At 37.1% G+C, this 21,596-nt stretch overlaps 1 protein-coding gene across 2 annotated transcripts in view; it reads left to right on the plus strand.

The window, feature by feature from the left end:
• Positions 1–21,596, plus strand: part of cntnap2a (contactin associated protein 2a) — a 231,862-nt gene that overhangs the window by 133,411 nt on the left and 76,855 nt on the right. For both annotated transcript variants that reach the window (XM_077736044.1, XM_077736045.1), the window contains exons 14-15: positions 1,959–2,074; positions 4,478–4,562. In XM_077736044.1, coding sequence (XP_077592170.1) covers positions 1,959–2,074; positions 4,478–4,562 — 201 coding nt within the window. The remainder of the gene's footprint in view (positions 1–1,958; positions 2,075–4,477; positions 4,563–21,596) is intronic.

Below are 21,596 nucleotides of genomic sequence, written 5' to 3' on the forward strand. Positions count from 1 at the left end.
TAATCACCATTAGCCAGACACATCTCAGGATCTTAACTGTAATAAAAAAAAATCCCAGGAAAGAACTACAGTTATATAACTCGATTCTTCATATGATGTGAACATGAGAACATGATTTTCATAATCCTTAGGAGACAGTAAAGACATGTACCATATTAAAAGTGTTCTTAGTTCCGTTGTTTTTCACCAAACATTGCATAATATGCTTGAGAAATTGCAGTATGAGAGTGATGATGGCTTATGTCCCATATTTGGGGTAGTCAAACATGTTTAATGTGATATACGTTAAGATTCAGATCATACACAGTAATCCACAAGGCAGAATAAGGAATGTCTAGCACACTTTTATCAAAATGTTCACTAGGCTGCCCTCAAGCGTGAATGCACACGTAAACAACGTAGAATTATTAGATAGCCTGTCACAGCTCAGCACACAAGAGGAGGAGGAAAGGGGACACTGTGTAAAATGCCACTGCACTCTGTTGGTTAACCCCATAGTCATACAGAATTGCATTGACATACATACACCCATTCTGTTAAATTTAACTTTATCCTTTCATGAACACACACTGTTAAGTGCCATATCCTGTACCTATCTTGACTGGCAGTATAAGTAGGAATCTATCTTGAGTGACGGGCTCATGCTACCCAGGAACTGAAGTGTCTATTAAACCCTGTGCTCTCTGAACCTTAACTTCCATAACTCAGAAAGAAAATAATTCTTGCGACAGCTAAGCTGTCATTCACTGTCTGCACACTATCAAATGTATTCCAAGTCAAGATGCCTTGCTTCTCCTTGATTAAGGACTGACTATATTTGCTGTATATTTACATTACATACAAGGCACCCCTTGAAATATTTTTAATGTTCTCAGTCTTATACATCTAAGAGAGACAGTTATCAAATTTCAGTCTTTTGAGGAACCCATTGGTGTTTCTCAATTTAATCCGATTATTTAAGATAAAGTCTTGTTTATGTTGTCGATATATACTTTATGAGAATGAAATAAGTATAGTAAACCTACAAAAAAAATGCAAAGTAAGATGTAGAGCTCAAAAATGTAAAATTATCATATCAAAGCCTTAAACTCCCATTGCACATAAAGTGGTACCTCTACGCACGAAAATGATTAGTTCCAGAAATTGTTTCATAACCTGAATTTTTTATAAGTAGAACCACAATTTGTTCCATGTGCCTCAATATATTACCAAAAAAAAACATTTAAAAATCTTTAAGTCAATCAATTAAGTGTAACAATTTTATTTAAATAGTTAATAGTAAAGTTGTAAGAAACTGAAAAAGGAAATGTATTCGTTATTCCATTAAAATCAATAAAAAAAGACATGCAAAACATTTTCTGTTATTGTTGAAGCCCAGGGGAGAGAGGAAGTAAATGTTTGACGACTGACAAAAAACATACAAACACGCATGCATACAAAACAACTTAAAATGATGTTACGGACACTCAGAAAAACCCAGAAAACAACTCCATGATCAACAAGGATCAAAGGCACTCGAATCAGGAACTCCAGGAGTTGATCAGCCATGGTACCAGGGAAAAGATGCCTCCGATGGTTGGTGAATTTTATTTTTAAATCATTAAACATAAGTAAGTTCCTTGGGCCCCAAAGTGAAAAATAAAGAATGAAGTTGCTTTAAACTGGACATGCAGCACCCTCTTAGCCAATGCGAGTCTAGCGGGATGTTAGGAGACAGCCAAGGGAATACAGTAAGGTATTGGGAGAGCCAGCGGGAGACTAACACTATTGTAACAATTTCAAAGTAAAATACAGGCTACAGGTGTTTGATTTTCTTGGGAGATTTTGCGTTTCGTAACTTATTTCTTTTTCAATCTTAGACCAAAATTTTCCCATTGAAGCCTTTCGTAACATGAATATTTTGTATGTAGAGGGAGTTCTCTAATAACATTTTGTACAATTGTTTAACTGTTTTTTAGAGGACAAAGTGTGGACAGTAGTCATTAGTAGCCTTCCACCAAAAACTACAGTGACTGGATCCAGTAGAGAGAGACGCACCATCCTCCAAGTCAACTACAGTGCCTCTCTTGACCAGGTAAAATAATGATACAAACCTAACAGGGCCAATGGGGTGTCAGATCGTGTTTGCATCTGAATTTAATTCATTATTTTCCATTCCGCTTATCCTAACAAGGGTTACTTTGAGCTCTTATAGTAGCGTCATAGTCTACCTAGCTCTTTCCATGCTAACTTGAACACAAATGAGGTCTTTCATTGGCATAGACATAGAGGAAGATGTCAGGGGACAAAAGAACTATATATGTATATTTATATATATATATATATATATATATATATATATATATATATATATATATATATATATATATATATATATATATATATATATATATATATATATATATATATATATATATATATATATATATATATATATATATATATATATATATATATATATATATATATATATATTTCATTTGTACTTTATTGTAATATAGCAAGATGTTGACAATACGCGAATCGCGTAACTATGGTAACAGCAGTGCTGATAACCTACCATTATAAAGCCCATCAAACCTTTGTTCAAATCTCTCTTCAATGATGGCTTTTAAGCATGCAAGCTTAGGTTTGGCTGAATGCGAGGGAGCATTTGGGAACTGACATTGCATGCAAATATCAAATTTAAAACTAGCCACAAAGGAAGTAGCGTCTGATCATTCTCCTGATAGTGGTTACTTAATGTCGGCTAATCTCTCAAACATTAATTTGGAATGGGGGCTGGGTTTCAATGCATAAATTGTAAGTTGATGAATTTTACATTAGGCTTTTTTTATAATTCGGTGAAGCTTTTTTGTATTACACTTAATTTTCACCTTTCACCAATAAAAAGCCACTTGGTGGTGGAGTCAATTATTTGGTAACTTCAAAATTATTTTAACCTGTTTTTTTGTTTAAAAAAATGTTTATTTGATAATACCAGCATCATTTATGTGTGCTCAATTTTATGTTCATTTGACATTTGGGTCTAGCAACCTGTTGGTATTGCTGTTGGTATTGTATTGCACTCGCCTGACTTGGGTGTAGGCAAGCATGGGGATATATTCCCTTCGGCAGGGGTGTGATTGTGACTGCGAATGGTTTTCTGACATTGTGTGACGTACAGCTGAATGGCGACCGGTCGAGAGTATAGTATCTTTTGCCCGAATTCAGCTGGAATAGGCTCCAGCAACCCTTACAAGGATGAATGATGACTAAATGAATGATGAATAAATGAATGACATTTGGGTTCATGCACTTGTCTACAACCCCCTTAGACCAAATTTAAGAAAATAAATAGAGGGACCTACACAACAAGTCCTGCTCATGTTCTTTGAAAGATTGACAAACATTCAAAAGTTTATATTTAAATAAATAAAATGAGACAGATTATTTACAAAAAAGAAAAAAATAAAACCCACCTCCTCTATGCCTGCAAATCCCCATCGTAGGATATTTGATTAACTCAAGGTTAACAGCTATCAGTAGGCTATAAACCTAGTGGCTCTGTTGTAGTACACTCTGGACAAGGCGGCAATTTAAATATGTCCAATCGCACTCTGATAACCATAAACCAGTCTTCTGTAATAACATTAGGAATCTAAAACCGTCAATCCACACTAGCTTATTGTCCTAGTAAACAATGGATATCCAAACTTTGACAACTATACTTTTGTACTAGTACATAGCAAAGGGTGGACCTCTATTTATTTATAAAATTCCCAGAGTTTTTCATAAAGTCTGATGTAATAGCAGGAAACCGAGATTTCTAGCCATTCATGCATCCAATATGTCCACCAATCATTATTTTGACTTAAATTGTTTTTCTCTAATGGCACCAAAGGTCTTCTCTTTACAACAAGTTAGTATTCAAATGGGAAAAGAAATCATCTTCTCACAAATTGAATTAGAGTACACGAGACGGTGTTGTGTACTTGTCATAATGGAACACTTGTGTTCAAGATTGTGAACACAGCCCAAAAGGCAATGTCTTTATGATGTGCTGAGCAGGGTGTGCAAAATGAAATTTAAAAAAATGATTTTCATTTTTACTTTTAATGAGAAAAACAAGGAGTTTCATTATTAAGCATTATGTACCTCTTAAATGAAAATGTAAATGCATTCTAGCATCCTGACTCTAATGTAGTCAGAAACAGAAGTTTTGACAAGAAAAAAAATGCATAATTTGCGACTAAATTGTCAGAGTGAATTCATAGTCCTGTTCTTTTCCACCTGAAAGGCTTGGATTGGGACAAATCACACATCAGTTTAATTATGCTCTTCCTTATTACTCCTGTAGTTTCAATATTCAAGCAAACCTAATTAAAAGCAGGACAGTTCCTTTCATCGCACCACCACTAACAGATGGCTTTAATTTGAAATACTAGATCTGCCTGATATCATGAACACTCACACTTTCATGTTCACGTTTTTGCAGGTAGCAGCCATTACCACCAGTGCAGAACACTGTGAACAACAGATCACATATCGTTGCCGCATGTCCAGACTTCTCAACACCCCAGGTATGCTACAGCTGACAGTTTTTGTATGCATCATGGTTTTAAGTAAAACTAAGGAGAATAAGGTGTTTAAAGAGTTGAGATCCTTGCAATCCATTAGTTCATTGAGCTACATACAACATAACAATTGATTTTATTTTGCTCAAATTGTCCATGTGTTGTAAAGAGCCAACGATGGTTAGATTGTGTCTAATTTGATTCATTTTCATTCAGTTTGTTTGAATTTGGCAGTGGTATAAAATTATCGGCTTCTGTTAAAATTCGTGAGTTGATGTGGTGCTGTTATAGGTAAGGTAAGGTTTGACTGTGTATTAGTAGTTTTATCCAGCTTCTGTATTGTATTTGAGCTGTAAATTGGTGTTTTATTGCTTAAAAAGCAGCAGTTTTTTCTGTTTTGCTCTATTAGAAATATTGGAATTAGTATCACAACTTCTTTATTATATTTAGTGCATAACAATCTTTAACAAGCATCTTGTCAGATCCACTTTGCTCCCTTACACAATTGTAAACAACAATTCACACAGGCATCACAACCATGCACACAAAGTCCCACTTTAGGGAATTGCTTCATAAAGACAAAATGCAGCAATTAGAGAGACTGTGAGGACAGTGTGTTCACTTGCTGGTTGGTAAAAATATATATTGATAACGGTGTTCTGTTGAATGAACTTTCAACTTTACAATTAACCTCCATTTCACAAAGGCATTAAACCTGTAAATGCAGGAAAAACAGAATTACAAACTATATTAATAGGTTACTCTCTGAGTCTCTAACAAATACACACGGCCCTTCATTGACTAGTTTCCTTCTAATCCACTACTTTGTGATTCGGAGAAATGCAATTACCAGTCTACAGGGACTGAAAAGTTGCACCAGAAAAAATAATTTCCCCATAAATTTCCTTTTATAAATTAGCTGACAGGTTTCATCAAAACACTCGCTGACAGCATTTCCATTGTGTAACCTGGGCATGTATAGGTGGAAATATACTTGCTTACATTCACTATTCTGGACTCACATTTTCAACACTGGGGAGTAAAACATTCTGGAGCTAAACGAATGGGAATTATGGTGTGCCGCTAATGACATCTCTTGATTAAGATCTAGCATATATACTATTTGACTTAGAGTAATTGTCTTCTCCTCTTCTTTTCTACATTATTACATTTTCTGGTCGTATTTTTCTTTAAGCCAAAAGACACGTCCAAACCCTTAATGTGTCTTTTTTGTTGTTGTTGGTCAATTGAGGAAGAAAGAAAGAGATGTCAGCCTGTACTTTAGTCATCTATCACACTCTTATTATTTTTTTCATGGCTACCTTTCCTATAACACCCTGCTGTTTTATGGTTTTATTTTTGTTTATTTTGCATTTAACCCTTAATCCAATAATTTAGGAGAGTTTCTCACATATAGCAAAGTGTGTTTTTTTTCTGTACCATCGTCCCAAAATATTCCATATGTGGTTGTCCTGAAAAGGCTATCAATGTTATTGGGGTGTGGAGTGTGTTAAGAGTTATTTCCTCGTCAACCTCCCGATCATATATGTAAACTGTAAAGCCTATTCAACATTTTCATTTACAAAACATATCGCCCAAGTTATTCATCACAATACAAAAGGAGAGCAGGGCAGCTTTCAACCACAATGGAGTCACTGTAGTTTTCATTCTTAGCGTCGCCTCTTCAATATTTTTCTTTTACTGCTATACTTTCTTCTTTGTATTTGCCGGCTCCCTGGAATAGTTTATCCCACAATGTTGTTTCTGACAGCTCAGTCTTGAATTATTTGGTAGGAATAGACTTGTTTTTCGTCAACTTGGATGTTAAAAAATCGTTTGTATACTCCTCTTAAGTCTTTCTTGATGGCAAAAAAACTGTAAACATAGACAACTTGGTACTAAAATCAATACTCATAGCTGTTTATCTACATTGCCCTCAGAGACATAAAATAAAAAATCAAAACAGCATTACATTGAACTTTCATCTTTTTTATTAACGATTTATGATTTATTTGGCATGTAATTTTTCACCCATTTTATTCATCGCCACTGCTTCTGAGCTGTTTGGGTTTAAGTTCCCCTTCGCAGTGGTTGTTGACAGACGTTTTGAGGAAAATCGATCTAGAGAATTGCTTTTGATGACTTATAATAATGTTTCTAAAATGCATAAGACAGATCTGAGTGATCACTCGATTTGTGAACGCTTTTTCAGGATTTTTTTCTCCGAAGTCGGGAAGTTCATAAAATCTCCCATTTTTTTCTGATTTGTGTTGTTGGAAAGGTGGCTGGTTTCTCCTCAGCCCCCTTCTCGTTGAATTCCTCATGCATTGCCGAGCGTTGTTTTAAACTTCAGCTCCGTTGAGAGTTTGTTTTGGTGCAACTCGACCAACTTGTCAATGTCCTATTCACTGACCACCAGCCCCATTGCCTGCCCCTGCAACACAATTTCGCCCACTGCAGGCTGCGATTCAGGTTGAGGTTTGTTTGCGAGTCCATCAAAGGAACTCGGCCACAGCTTGCTCCATGTATGAGTTCAAGCACGCAGCGATGAACGGTGTCAAAAGTACATTAGAGAATCTTGAAACGGAGAGTTTTTGTTGTGAGACAGCCAATGAGAACCGAGTAGGGTGTAGTGAATCAGGGCAGTTGATTGAGGCCAGTGCATCTTGGCAGGGCACAGGGTGTTTTGAGATCTGATACGAAGTATGATAAATAGTTCCTAGGGTGAGAGCAAAAAATCATGAGCTGTATATCAGAACAAGAAATTAACTAGCACTGCGAGGTAAACTAACGGAGGAATCAGACAAGTTGATCTGGCAACAATTTGGGGGGGTCCACTGACTGTTGAAAGTGGCTGATGGTAATTGCCTGTCCCTTTGATCACTCCACTCACCTGGCGTCCAACCTGTAATCAGATCATACCACGTGCATCCTCCCAAGGTGATCTTACCTAAGGTCACAATTTTTCCATCGTAAAATTGTCTTGTTTTAAACAGTCAAAACATTGTGTTTTCCGACCATTTAGCCTACACTAATGCAGTGCACAAATATTCAAATTGGCACAAAATAAGTCAAAGGGAACCTTCACCTTTATACTGATACATGACCATAATGACCATAGATTGGAGATTCCCTGTGCCAAATTTTACATAAAGAAGTAGAAACAATTTTGAATTTTCTGACGTCTTGATTCAGGCCAAAACTTTTTTTTGTAGCTAGCTACGTTCGGTTAACTGATTAGTACATTCTCCATAAGAATGATTGTGAGTATGAATGGTTGTTTACCTATATATGCCCTATGATTGGCTGGCAACCAGTTCAGGGTGTATCCTGACTCCTGTCTATAGTTAGCTCGGATAATAGGCTTCAGCATCCCTTCAACCCTTGTAAGGACAATTCACACAGAAGATGAAAGAATGAACTCAATTATTTGGGCTATAAGGAGTTTGACAATATTTCATTCAATAGGCTCTGCCAACTTTCTACAACAAAAGTTGGTCCCCGAGGCTAAAAAGGCAAAGAAACCTTGGTTTAGACCCCACATTCTTATGAAATATGGTAACTGATTCACATATCACCCAAATCCCTATTACTACAACCCACATTGCCCTTTCATGTTCATAAAAAAAGCTTTAACAGCTGGTCTGAACTGAATGCTATCTCAGTCACTCATAAAGCCCGACAGCTCAAGGTGAAGATTCTCAGAGGGAAATAATCTTTTCATCTTGTTTTTTTTCCTGGACCAAGTGTCAAAACTCATGCTCGTATTACTGGTTCTTAAAAAAAGTGTCAGTCTGAATCAAGGTGTGGCGCACATTGATCTAAAATTGCTTTAATGTTATCTTCACTATCAGCAATGTTAGGCCACATTTACACCAAATAGGAGTATTAAGTTTAGTTCAGATGAGCTTAGCACTTTCTATTTTACACAACAGTACATCATGTACTGTTGGCAGACTATAAGAGCGGTGTAAAACTGAATACAATAAACAGCTTGTTACCTCCCAATGTGGCAGTAAACTGTAACAATAGCGTACATTCGACATGTAATGTTTTTGGGGTTTTTTTGTCTCATGTGGCTCTTTAACAGAAGACCAGCTGTGTATGTCTAAGGTGCATTTTGTTTCTTTCTGTCTCAACCATTCGCATATAAAATTAAATATTGTAACATATTGCGGCATTGGTGTTACTGACTAAATTTTCCATAACAATCATTGTGATACACTCAACAGTGAGATAAATGTGTGAATTATCAGTTTGGGTGAGATAATCGAAAACTATTTAGTTATTGCTGTCACAGAGGGTTGAACACATAGTTGGACTTAAATGCACAAGACAAATTCAAGAGGCAGATCGAAGAAAAATGTTTATCGACCTTGTCGATGCTCACGCAACAAAAATATCCTGGTTGCAAAGACATGAACAGCTCGGGAAAGACACAAAAACCATAAAATAAAGATGATCTTGTGACTTAGAACCTAACAACAAAGTGATGCACTGGCAAAGGACACTGAAAGAGAGGGGTATACAGGCATTTGTTGATTTATGACCACTTTCGGGTCATAAAGCGATCTGGTTGTATGTCAATCCATGTTGTGGATACTGTTCTGTATAATAAAGTTTTATACATTTCTGTGGATCCCACATTATCGCGAGACTGTGACTGAATTTGTATGTTCTCGTGAGAGCCTTCTTGATTTTCTCTGTCTAATCGCAGCAAACAAATGGTTAACTTATGCCCGAGACATTTGTGGTGATACGGTTGAAAGACGGCTACTTCTGGTGTATTGTACATAATATACTACTTTTATTGCCGTTTTGAGGAGTTAGAAAAGATGTTAGAAAGTAAAACTGCATCACGTCTTGATTGGTCTTTTAAGATTATGGCGCTACCAGCAGCAAAAAAAACTGCCCAACACTACACGCGCAGTGGTGCACTGTTTAGACTCATGCTCCATGAGTTTTGCGGTTGTAAATTCAAATAGACATAACTCGGAAGTCAACGACTGTCAGTATAAAAAACAGGGTTAATGATATAGAGGTGTGGACACTCAGGTGATTAGGAGAGGAAAGATTGGCATAGTGAACACAGAAAGACAGGAACCCACCAAAATAAAACAGAATATTAACAGTATAAAATTGCGCTTCCGAAAGTGTGTAACAACTAGGAATTAATTAGGCTCTTGTGGATTGTTCGTTGTGTGCACTCATTTGTTTCCATATTCATCATTAACCTTTAAAATAATGAACAGTGAGGATTACCAAGTCCTGTTCTCTTCTGTGCTTTTATAACAGGGAAGCTAAAACTTCCGCTTCAAGAAAGGCCCAAAATGGTTTGGATTTTGTTCTGGACCTGTGATCAAACCCTCAATCTCAGAACTGTGGGGCAGATGCACCAACCACTTGTTCACCAGGTCACTTCGTAATATAGTTCACACAGTTCTTTTTCACTGCACTATATCAGATAAATGCTAAGCAAAAAGGTCAGCCTTTTTTCTGATCCATCTGAGTCTGGATGCTAAACAGATGAGATTGAGGACCCCCTGCCTTAACTCAGAGAACTAGCATCAGTTAAGAATACTGTCCAATAAAGTTTGATGAGCCAAAGAAGGAGGCTCATTAGGTAGCATCAGATACTCATTACGACTTTTACGAGATTTACCAAGGGGATACCATATAAGGAGGGAAAACGTCAAATTACCAATAGGACAGGGACAGAGTAGTTGGTACGGATTTGAGTATGACTATTAATACCGTATTTACTTCTTTTGAGACTTTGTTATTGATTTGTGTGCATGACAATGTAATCAATCAAAGTTAATTACAAGAAACTTGTCATTAATCATGTCATGTATCACGCACTATTTTTCTTTATTTCTGCTATTTTTGTGTGACCTTCATTTGAATTCAACTGTTCGTGAGTTTCAATTCACTCTTCCACATTAAATATAGCCTAGTGCTCAAGTGTTTGTATCATTAACTTTAACTATGCCTTTATATTCGCCGTACTATCTCTTTATGTTAGCCTATTGGGGATTTACATTGTTGCACATCTTTCATTACCTGAGTAATGTTCTGGCAAGGTCATTAATTTGTGAGGGTAGTTAGGCATGAAGATAGGTAGGTGCAGAAAGGGGAAGTTGCATTGAATTACACTGTACATTGAAATAAAAGAGGAAGCAAAACTATTACTAAGGTCTCCGTGTGGCAATTTTCCCTAGTCCCAGCAACACTCCAGTGTCTGCCTTACTCCACTTACCCATTATAGGCAAAAGGCTAATTAATTTGACAGAATCTACTCAGGCAATCCAGACAATTCAGAGCATAGGGCAGGGGACATAAAGGGCTGGAAAGTATAGCAGGTCTTTATATAACCCAACAATTGGAGAGGTGGATTTTTTCCCTCCTTTTCCCTTTCAGTAGTTTTAAACTTACTGTAGCTGTGAAGAAAGGATTTTGTTGCAAAATACAGCAAAGAAGCAAAAGACAATGACGTTTGCACAGAACAAAACGATTGCACCCCAAATGTGTTGTCTGCTCCTGTGTTGCATCATTTCTCAAGAATGTCATTGGTTTAGCAGACTATTCTAGCTTACTTTGCATTGTCGTCATTAGTCTAACTTGGTGTCGCAATAACTACTTATAATGACATAGGCCAAGTGTTGCCAAGACTGTGCTATGCATTAACCTTAACCTTAACCTTGCACCATTCAGCATTTGCAAGAGCAGAATCTTGCTTTTTCACCGTAGTTTTTATCCTTCTGTATGGATATATATCTATACTTTAATTTTTTTTCTGCACTGTAGTTGTCTCACAAAAAGTGTTTTTAAACAGTAAGAAATACATTGGTTTACAGTGCAATCCGACAAAAGGTGACTAATTATTTCTGTGGATTGAATATCACATCAGCCATCATTTTAAGTGTTTCAGTTTTAAACTTATTTCTCAATCTTTCTAAGTTTCCTGCAGGATTTTCTTTCATTCAAATTATCAAAATTAATTGCCACCCTCTGAAATGCTAATATGACACCCCATGAATTCATACACAGTTAAATATTTGATGTTCAAGAATATACAGTCTCTTTAAATATATCCCAAATATGGATAAGTGAAGTTTTGAAATGTAATTTTATTTATTAATTAGTAAAAGCTATTTGACACTATCTACCTTGGTATACCTTTCCTATTTATGAATCACCATCCTCGCTACTGTGACAACAAACTCCGAATATGTGATGAATAAAGTTATCCAATCCAATATATAACGTATTTTTCCCCCTTAATAAATGATGAAATAAGATTACAATTTTGGCCTATCCCGTGACTAGACCCCACATCAAATCAACCTTTCTCATTTCACTCTGTCCTTTGCACCATCATCCCCATACCAGCCCCTTTCATGTCCTCCCTCCGTGTATCTTCTCCTCGGCTGACCTCTATAATCCTGTTTCCTGGGATTTCCACCCTCAACATCTCAAACTTCTAACCTTCATTGTCCCTCTTATTGTCTCATTTCTAATCCTATTCAACCTGGTAACTCTTAAAGAGAGCCTCTAATGAGGTAGAATCATGTCAAAAGTAAAAAAAAAAGTGGAAAAAGTGTGGTGTGCAAATGAAAACAATCATTCAAAAAAATAATGCCCTTTGTTTCCCATCCAACTAATACGTTTTTGTGATTGGGTTCGTACGAATCAAATTGTATTTGAGTAGAGATCACTTATTGATTTGCTTGCGATTTAAATTCTATGTCTTTCGACTGAGCAACAGAAAATTACTGTCAAACTCATGTGACAGTACTAACAGCAGATGACACTTTTCACTATTCAAAGTCCACCAGGCTGAGATAATGTCATAACCTGAAGTTGCACTCCAATTTTATCGATCCTTTATTGTGTATTTAGATGCGTTTGAACGTATCGTAATGAATGTGGTTCTGTTGAGGTTGTTTTTGCACGCTGTTCTTGAAAGCACCCTGTGAGTTATGAAAAAGAGACAGTGAGAATGAAGAAAAGCTAGATGTGATGCTATTATCGCTATGGCTGACATTATATATGTTGTTCTTTGAGCTTCAAATTAACTTTGTAAAAACCTGACAAAATTGGCAACTTCTTTGTCGAGGTTAAGGTATGTTTACTAAGATTCCACTCGCGATTCACCCTACTGGAAAATGTCTTTGCATTTTTTATTTAACTTAATGGCTTAATAAATGTCTGTGTGCTTTTTATTGCATAAATTTATACATTTGCATGCATTTTTCATAAAAAATTGGTAAAATATATATTTTTAAAGGGTTTGTGACACAGTATTAAAGTTCATGTAACGTATTATGCTAATTCAATATAAACCATGCCTCTACTTATGAAAGATTTAAGTTATGAAACAAATTCTGGGACATATTAATTTCCTAACTAGAGGCACTACTGTACCATGTAATCCAAGAACAAATTGTAGCACCATGTGCGCACTATTGTTAACATTGTAATGATTTTGTGAGGCATTACATGCATTTCCATACAGTGCAAATCATTTCACCCCACTAAATATGTTCAAGGAAAGTTAGACCATCTTCACTTAATGCGATGCTTTAAAAAGATATGCTTTTCTGTCTATTTAATACAAACCACAGTCAAGCAAACATGTTAAATTTAACATCGTCTAACTTCACATCATTTTAACAACTCTGCACTATAAACATATTATGGTTTTGCTCTCTCTGTGTACAGGCCTGGGGCTTGTGTCTCGTCTGTCCTTCATTTATTCATAGCTTGTATTTACATACATTCTGTAAGATTTTGCCTTAAGGTCAGCCTTGGGGGCTGCATATACGAAGCTCCTCTCTCAAAAAAACACCCCCTCATAAATGCACTTAGATCCTCTGATTGCTTTTACCGAATTTACACACTGTCAAATATTAGCTAATAAGTGTAATATTGGTCATGTGTGCACACTCCATATATTACAGTGGAAAAATCCTTAGCTCACAGCAAGCATTAAATTTAACCTTTTAACCGCCAAACTCCTGCAATGTGATAAAACAAGCAGTTTCATGTATTGGTTAGGAGATCATTATGTTTATGGCTGCAGGACAACGAGAGTTCTGTTGTTTGAAAATCATATAGCCATTTTTATCTGTTATTTTGTCAAACCCATACATTGGAAATCAGACAGTATCTACTTAGTAGAAGGTTTTCAATAAGGACATATTATCTTCTATTAAATGTATAATTATGCACAAGAATTCATTAGTTGCTGGATACAGCTCATAGCATAGTCAAATTCTGCCTATTGCATTGCCTTCAATGCATGATTGCTATTTGGATTTAACAAACCACGAAAATGATACATATTGTATTAATGCAGGTATTTTTGATGCAGTTAAATTTATTCCCGTGTCTCATCTGCTTGTTTATGTCTGTTTGTCTTTTTCAAATCAAATATTAACATTTTTACCAGAGGAAATTTGCTTTTAGTTTCATTTTTACTATATTACTTGTATACCCATATTTTTAGCCTTCATCCCAAATCCCCAAAACATATACATGGTCTTTCATTAATGAAAAGAAAAGAAAGGGGGAAGATAGGGGAAACGAAGGGAAAAAAATCAAACGATTGTTGGAGTATGCTAATAATCAAAAAAGTCATATAAAATAAAATGTGCCATATCCAACTGTGTGAATTTAGACAAGAAATACAACAGCTAAAGGAGGGCAAAAGAACTGGGTTAGAAGCATATTAGTTTGTTTCCTGCAACTTAAACAATATGCTGTTATGCGCTTGAAAACCATGACATGCCCTCCTTTCTTAAATGATTACATATCTTCAATATGATTGATTGAACTTAAGTCACTTAATATGAAAAAGGGCCCATTAAAAACAAAACATGACTAATTTCAAATTAAAATAGAAAAAGTGAAAAATGCTCAGTATTTATAATATGTCATTTGTAAAATATTGTGGAAGATTTCAGCGTAATGCAAGACCATAAACTGTCTCCAAAGTGTTGTTTGCCTGATGATCATCTCACAAATGACATTAATTTACATATATAATAATAGAAAGTCTTTTTACCTGTCTCCTTTTTCACCCTCAGGCTTTTATATGTCATAAAACATGTTTATTGTCTTACGCGTGCACATAGCCCAGGGTTTACACTGTGTATTCCCCAATCACAGAAGGCAGTTTGAACACAGCTTTTGGATTACAGCAGCACATTAGACCAAAGATTAGACCAACTGGAAAAACACCAGGAGAAAAGCAGTGGAACTGTTACTCTGTGGTGCTAATGCTTAAACACACAGACAAAAGCTGATTATCCACATTGACCTTGAGTGTTTTTTAAACAAAATACAAGGGAGGTTTGATGGGGGAATATTGTAACCGCTTGTAAACTGCTATTCAGACAAAAGGATGTCTTTATAGGCTCTTTTACAATATTTTTCACAAATAATGCTATGTAGGACAGTGCAGTGGCTGTCCGGTTTTGTTGAGGTTTTTGGGTAAAGGTGTGTGTGTGTGCACGTGTTTTCCTTGTGTGTGCTGTCTGGGTGACATGTGCGTCTCACCTCTTATGTCCCTCCTGGGTTCCCTTCTTCTCGTAAATCAGCTACGTGTGTATATACTTAGCAGTTGTCCGTGTATTTGAGGGGAGTGTTTAGTGACGTCTTTTGTGGGAGTATTACTTTGTGTACCTTGTGTCTCGTACATTTCCCCGTCCACTTAAGTCATGTTTTGCCTTTTCGTTACCATGCATTCATCCCCATTTATTTGTGACTTTTGTACCACCATTTTGTGTCAGTAAAAGCCTAAGTTCTGCACCAGCATTTTCGTCGATTTTTTTCCTGTCTCGCATCTTGGGTTCCGTCCTCGCCACGCACCCGAGACGAACATGACAGTGGCAGAGCTGGCAGGAAAGCTTCACGTGTCAGATGCAGTGCAGGATGTGACCATGCTTTTGAAATTAAAGACAATTTTGATAACGATGAGGCATGGAATACAGTGATCTTTTTTTGTTTCCATGTTCATTTTGTTCTTCCAAACCCTTGGCTACAGTCTTTGATTGACCCTCTCAACCTTAGTTAGCCTGATTTTGAATTCTTTGTGAATTCAGAAGTCAGATTAAATGGTACATCCTAGTTTCAGCCCTATTTTCAAATGCAAATGTAGGATGAGTAGTACATTTCCCATTCTGTTCAAACTAAAGGCCAGATAACTGCTACTGTACTCAATTTGTTAAAAAGTTGATAAATGTGGCATACAGCCACTTTTTCTGCTCTCAGGACTTCTCTTGACGTACCACGTCCATTATACCTCATTGGTTGTGAAACCATTTTGACTCATTAAAGTTGTTGTTTTTTTGCACTAAATGGAAAAGCCTGTGCCCAACCAGGATTTGAATGCCAATGAAGATATGTGCTACTGGCAGCAGACAAGTATAGTTTGTTTACTGTCAGTACAGTGCTGAGCTTCTAAGGTCAGGTGAAATACTAACTGCTTCGCCATCATTGACTCATCAAATATGCAGACTTTACCAAAGAGAGCCTGGATAGGCTCAAAACAGTGGCTGAGGAAAAATACTTTGTCAATAGTTTCTGGCTGGCTGAACTGTGTAGGGGACTCTGGTTAAGATGTTTTCACAGCTTCTGACAGTACTCTACAATCAGCAGTCTCTGTTAACTGCTAGGTCATCAATACTCAGTGCTCCCATTGTATTGGAGAATGCTGCATACACTACTTTTAGCTAGAGTTTTTAAAGGGAACCTATCTGGGGTACTTTGCCTTTGTCTCCCCTTCAAAAAAATATGAAAATGACATAAACAAATATCCTCACAATAGGATAAGGCATGACCAATAGCCAACCTTTCCGGGTGCTCCTCTCGTTAGGTCAAGCCAGCTCCGTCACACGTACACCACGTACACTCTTATGTTTTTAGATTATTTCGTGTTTAATATTGATTGTCATCGTACGCCTTTTCTTTGCACCATTCATTGCAGTTGCTTTCTTTGGACCCATTATTCTTAATTCTCCACTGACTAAAGAAAATTAACAAGGAAAGAATATAACGCTCCACCCAGTAGATATCTTTACACGAGGGAGGTGTAGCGAGAAAGAGGGTTATCATAAGCAGCCTCTCACGTCTCGGCCACCTAACTTTCTTGTATGCTCGTATCTCAACATCTGTCTCGTATCTCAAGTATTTGCTCTGAATTGGGGAACTGGGAGAGAGACGGACAGAGAGGGGGGGGGCTCTTTTTGCACTGCAACACGCTTGTTTCATAACATAAACAAATTTAAATGAACTTGGATTAAGATGCAGAAACACTCAAAAACGAGTTTAATCTAACCTTACACAAAACTTAATTCAAATTTTGTTTTAAAGTTTGATACCTTTCTTCTTGGCTATATTTTCCCCGGCTCCACCATGACTTTCACTATCTATGGGCTGTTTGCTTTTGTATTCCATTCAAAATATTCAGAAAATGACACAAATGTCCCCCTTTCCACAATCCTTTCATATGCAACAAAAAAACGTCCACTGTAACTCATTAACAATTGGAAAATTACAACAATGGAGGGATTTCTACAAACACATATATTTGTAAGAGGTATTTTTGGAGAGTGGGAATTCTTCACATTGATTCTCTGCTGCACTAATTGCTGGCACAGACAGACTCCCTGTTTTCCAACATTTTCAAAATAAGCAGCATCGAACAGCAAGGAAACCATGGTGATAACATCATTACGGGTCGAAATTAGCAGGAAGCTTTCATTTAACTCGACTACATAATTCACCTGCAGGTATGCATAGACCTACCTGCGAGAATATTAATTTAATGTAATTCTCTACTCCCTGAAATGCTGTAGGCCAATTTGGTAATGATCAGTTTGCACTTTCATAAATAACTCAATAACTTGACTACTCCTGAAATCATTTTAAAAGTATTTCCACTTCATGGTTTTGGAAAAACCCAGCCAGGGTAAAGTTGCATTGCAAACTAGTGTGAAGTAACAGTAAAAATATTGATCACTTCGGGCTTCTCTTCTAAATTTTCCACAAACTCAAATTCATTGGAAGTTTTTTTTATTTTATTTCAGTGCACTGTTACATTTTATCACTATGAAAGACAGTGTTTCAAAATGTATATAAAAATCTTTAAATGTGCTTTAAATTGAGCAATCCAATGGCTTTAGCTGATTTTCTTTTACCATGCATGGAAAGAACGATTTGAATCAGAGACCTCTCTCTAACCGTAAGGCTTACTTACGTACAAACTAGTCATTCACTGTGCTCACTTTTTTGGTTGAGTTAAGTTTTTTTTTTTTTTTTTTTTTAAATCAAATGACCCTACCTTTATTTAGCTAGTTCACGTAATGTGGCAGTGAAAAGAAAAAGTACTTTATATTTTTGCTGAGAAATCACACGGAAACAATTGTAGTGTGCTGGGGGAAAATCAGGTACAAGCACAAAAAAACTAATGGAAAAAAAATTAGTTTTGCCTCATGTCACAGTGTCAGATGCTAAATTGTTAAGAACATTATTACATTCCTACAATAATAATACATAAGAAAAAGACAACTAAGTTGTTAGCTTTACTTTTTTCATCTTTCTACACTAGAACAAACACCAAGTGACGTCTGGCATAGTGGCTTTGAGTGCTGGAACTTTGAAAGAATTAGGAATTTCAATTTTTCGCCACTGGCTAAGTTGACTAAATAGTTGTGTGCCAACAGTTTCATGCAGCGATAAGATAAAAGAGAAGAGTATATTCTGTGATGCTCATTAACAGGCTAGAGGGGGAACAGCTGGATCACCACAACCATCTGCAACGAGTTTCTTCTCTAAACAACACTCTTTAGTCTCATCTCTCACATATAGATGAAAATACCTGACACACAGCCTCAATCTGTCTGTCTTTTGTTGCCACACAGAGACCTCTCTGTCATGCTCAGCCTAGCCTCCTATGTATCAGCAGAAAACACATACACACCCAAACACACACACATTGTGAACTTTATCACCCCCTGAAGTCCTTAATTTTCCAGCTGTGTAGGCAAGTAGTACTAGGCACTTTGTCGCTCTGACAAGGGTCACCAACCCACGAAGGAGAGGTTTCTCTCCTCTCTGACGGCCGGAAAAAAAACTGCAGGGGGGAGGAGTGGCGATGCAATGGACCCTATGATAGCACCAAAGAGGGGTGCAAGTTGGCCAGACGAAAGGATGAACTGGGTTCAGACGGCCAGCTTCACAGGATGGAAGTGTGGATTACAGAAAGGCATTATAGGATTGAAAGGGGTCAAGCCAACCACAAAATGATTGATCAGGATGCTGCTGGGTTAAAAAGGAGTTTAGGTGGGCAGGTGGCGATTGTAGAGAGGAGCTTTTTGTCAGGGAGCTGCACATACATGTATCCGTGTGCTCACACAGGCACACGCAAAGGATGACAGTGGAAATTATGGGATAGCAGCAGAGGAAGGTTTTTATCAGTAGCAGGAAGTAAGGATGATTTCTATGTGTGAAAATTAAGAATCAATAAGAGGTCGGTTTTTGGAGTTGGAAAATGGATGCAGGTTTCGTATTAAGCAGATTAACGATTTTCCAAGCCTCTGTTGGTTACAGGAAGCCATGTGTTAAACATCTTTTCAATTGGTTTTCAAGCCCGGGGAGAACATGTAGTGAGCTTCACACAGTGTGGGGACACACCTGGGATTGAACCCTAGACAGCAGAATTCTGAGGCCGAAGTACTAACCTCTCATACACCGGGCCGCCCTGGTTTAAATTTGGATTGGATTGGATAACTTTATTCATCCCGTATTTGGGGAATTTCGTTGTCACTATAGCAAGAGGGTGGGATATGTCCGCCCTCACCAGCTGAATGGTAAAATTGTCTTACAATTATGTTCTTTGGGATGTAGTCCATCCTTTTGCCCACTTTCAATTCTGCATTCCAACTCATTTTTTCCATTGAGTCAAACTTTCCTGGAAATAAGCAACCATGGCAATCCATGACGAACGAATCAGTGATAGAGATATATCTGAAAATTGCTCTCAGCAGGGATACGCTGAATTCTTCTGATGATAAGATTTGTTTCTTCCAACTAATGTCTTGCAAGTGCTGAACCTGTCAGCTGTTTCACGAATGCAGCTATTACAAAAATGCCCCCTTTATTCAAAAAGCTGATTTGTTTTCAACTAGTGTTTTTTGAATTGACAATATTTGATTTTTTTTTTCCTCTCCTTGGTGGTAAGCTATGGTCAAAAGCAGGGGTTGGATGTCTGGCGAGACATGAGAAGGGTGGGGATGGTAAAGGAGACAATTATGCTCACCTTGTCACCTTTAGGTCGCCTTGCTTCATCTCAGTAAACCCACACTGTCTTCTTTTAGCTCTAGCCGTGTGCATGAGTGACTCCATTGAAATGTTTTTTATGCTGCATGGGGAATATGAGAGGTAGCCCTTAAAGTCATTTTCTGTGCCGCTTGTACTCACTGGGGTTGCTGGTGAGCTGCATGATATTCCAGTTGGCTTTTGGAAAGAGGTGGGATCCTCCAAACCGGATTGCAAGTCATTCACAGTGGGAGCAAAGATGTTACTAGATTGAGATGTAGAGAAACTCGGCGTGTCTTCCAGGTAAAACACAAAGGTTGTGCTATTTTTGCTTTTATTTCTCAACCATTGGGCAGTGAATAAAGATGAAAGAAGGCAGCATGTGTCAAAACAGATCTGGGAAATAACTCATTACTCAGCAGGGGTCGGGATTGGGGGAAAGATTCAACACTGCTTTACTTCAATTTCTGGATTCTTGAATTACTTTCATCAACTGAACTATCAATGCAGCCAATCTTACCATAATGGACATTTTAATGGAGGAATAGCTTCCCAGCCGAAGAATGTGCCACGCTGAATTTATAACCATATTAATTCGAATCAACACTGATATCTGTCCATTCAAATTACATCACACGTGATTTAGCTTCCTTGCACTGTCTCCACTCTGATATTATGACTCCCTTTTCAGATCATGACAGACAATAAAATTTTATATCCTGCTGAATCTCATGGAAGCACCAAATTGGGCCCTTTTCCTTATAATAAGGGATAAATGACTACTAGATACTAAATGACAAGCTGAAAAGATGCTGGAGATCATATAATCATGCTTTTTTTGTTTTTGTTTTTTACTCTCAAAAATGTACATTACTAACGCTGAAGCATTTTAAGATTATTTATAAAATGTAAACTTAAATTAACATAAACAAAATTTATCTGATAGCTTCATTGAGAAAATCTTTAAGACCTCTTTTAAATCGATGGACATTTTAATCATTGATACGTGGCATGAACAGTTTTCTTTATATAATTGTTTGTTCCATAAGTTATGTGTGGTGCAAACATCATAACTAATAAATCAACAATATTACACATACAGACGCTCCCCTACTTAGGAACATTTAGGTCACGCACAATGGTGCATACGAACATTTTTGAAAATTGCGTTTATGTCAAAAAATGTCCGTAAGTTCGATTTTGTACTGCGTAGTTTTTCTGAGTAGTGCTTCTTTCCGCCGCTAATACTGACGCCTGGCGCTGTGAGAGCTCAGCTCACTCAGCATCCACCTTCCTGTGCCCAGTTCGCTGCAGTGCGGAAGTGTGTCACATATATCTCCAGTGCGCAAAGAACCTTTTTCATTTCTATCATTAAATATCTCGTGCATCATTTTTCAATATGGTTGGTGAAAAGTGAAAGGCTTCTAGTGAGGGATGTGCAAGGAAGAGGCAAACCATTTCATTTGAAACGAAAGTAGCAATAATAAAGAAGCTTGATGCGCGTGAGAAAGTGGTGAGCGTTGCATGGGAATACAACTTGAATCGTTCGACCGTCAGTACCATTTATAAACAGAAAGATCGAGCAGCAGGACCCAAATATTGAACGTTGCACAAAGGTTGCAAATCAATTGAATGATGCCATACAGTGCTGCCGCATTATTTATGACGAAAAAAAGAAAACAATCGTGCAATTGTCATTAGATAGTTTCTTTCAGC

The sequence above is a fragment of the Stigmatopora nigra genome, chromosome 16 (genome assembly GCF_051989575.1).
Source record: "Stigmatopora nigra isolate UIUO_SnigA chromosome 16, RoL_Snig_1.1, whole genome shotgun sequence".
NCBI lineage: Eukaryota > Metazoa > Chordata > Actinopteri > Syngnathiformes > Syngnathidae > Stigmatopora > Stigmatopora nigra.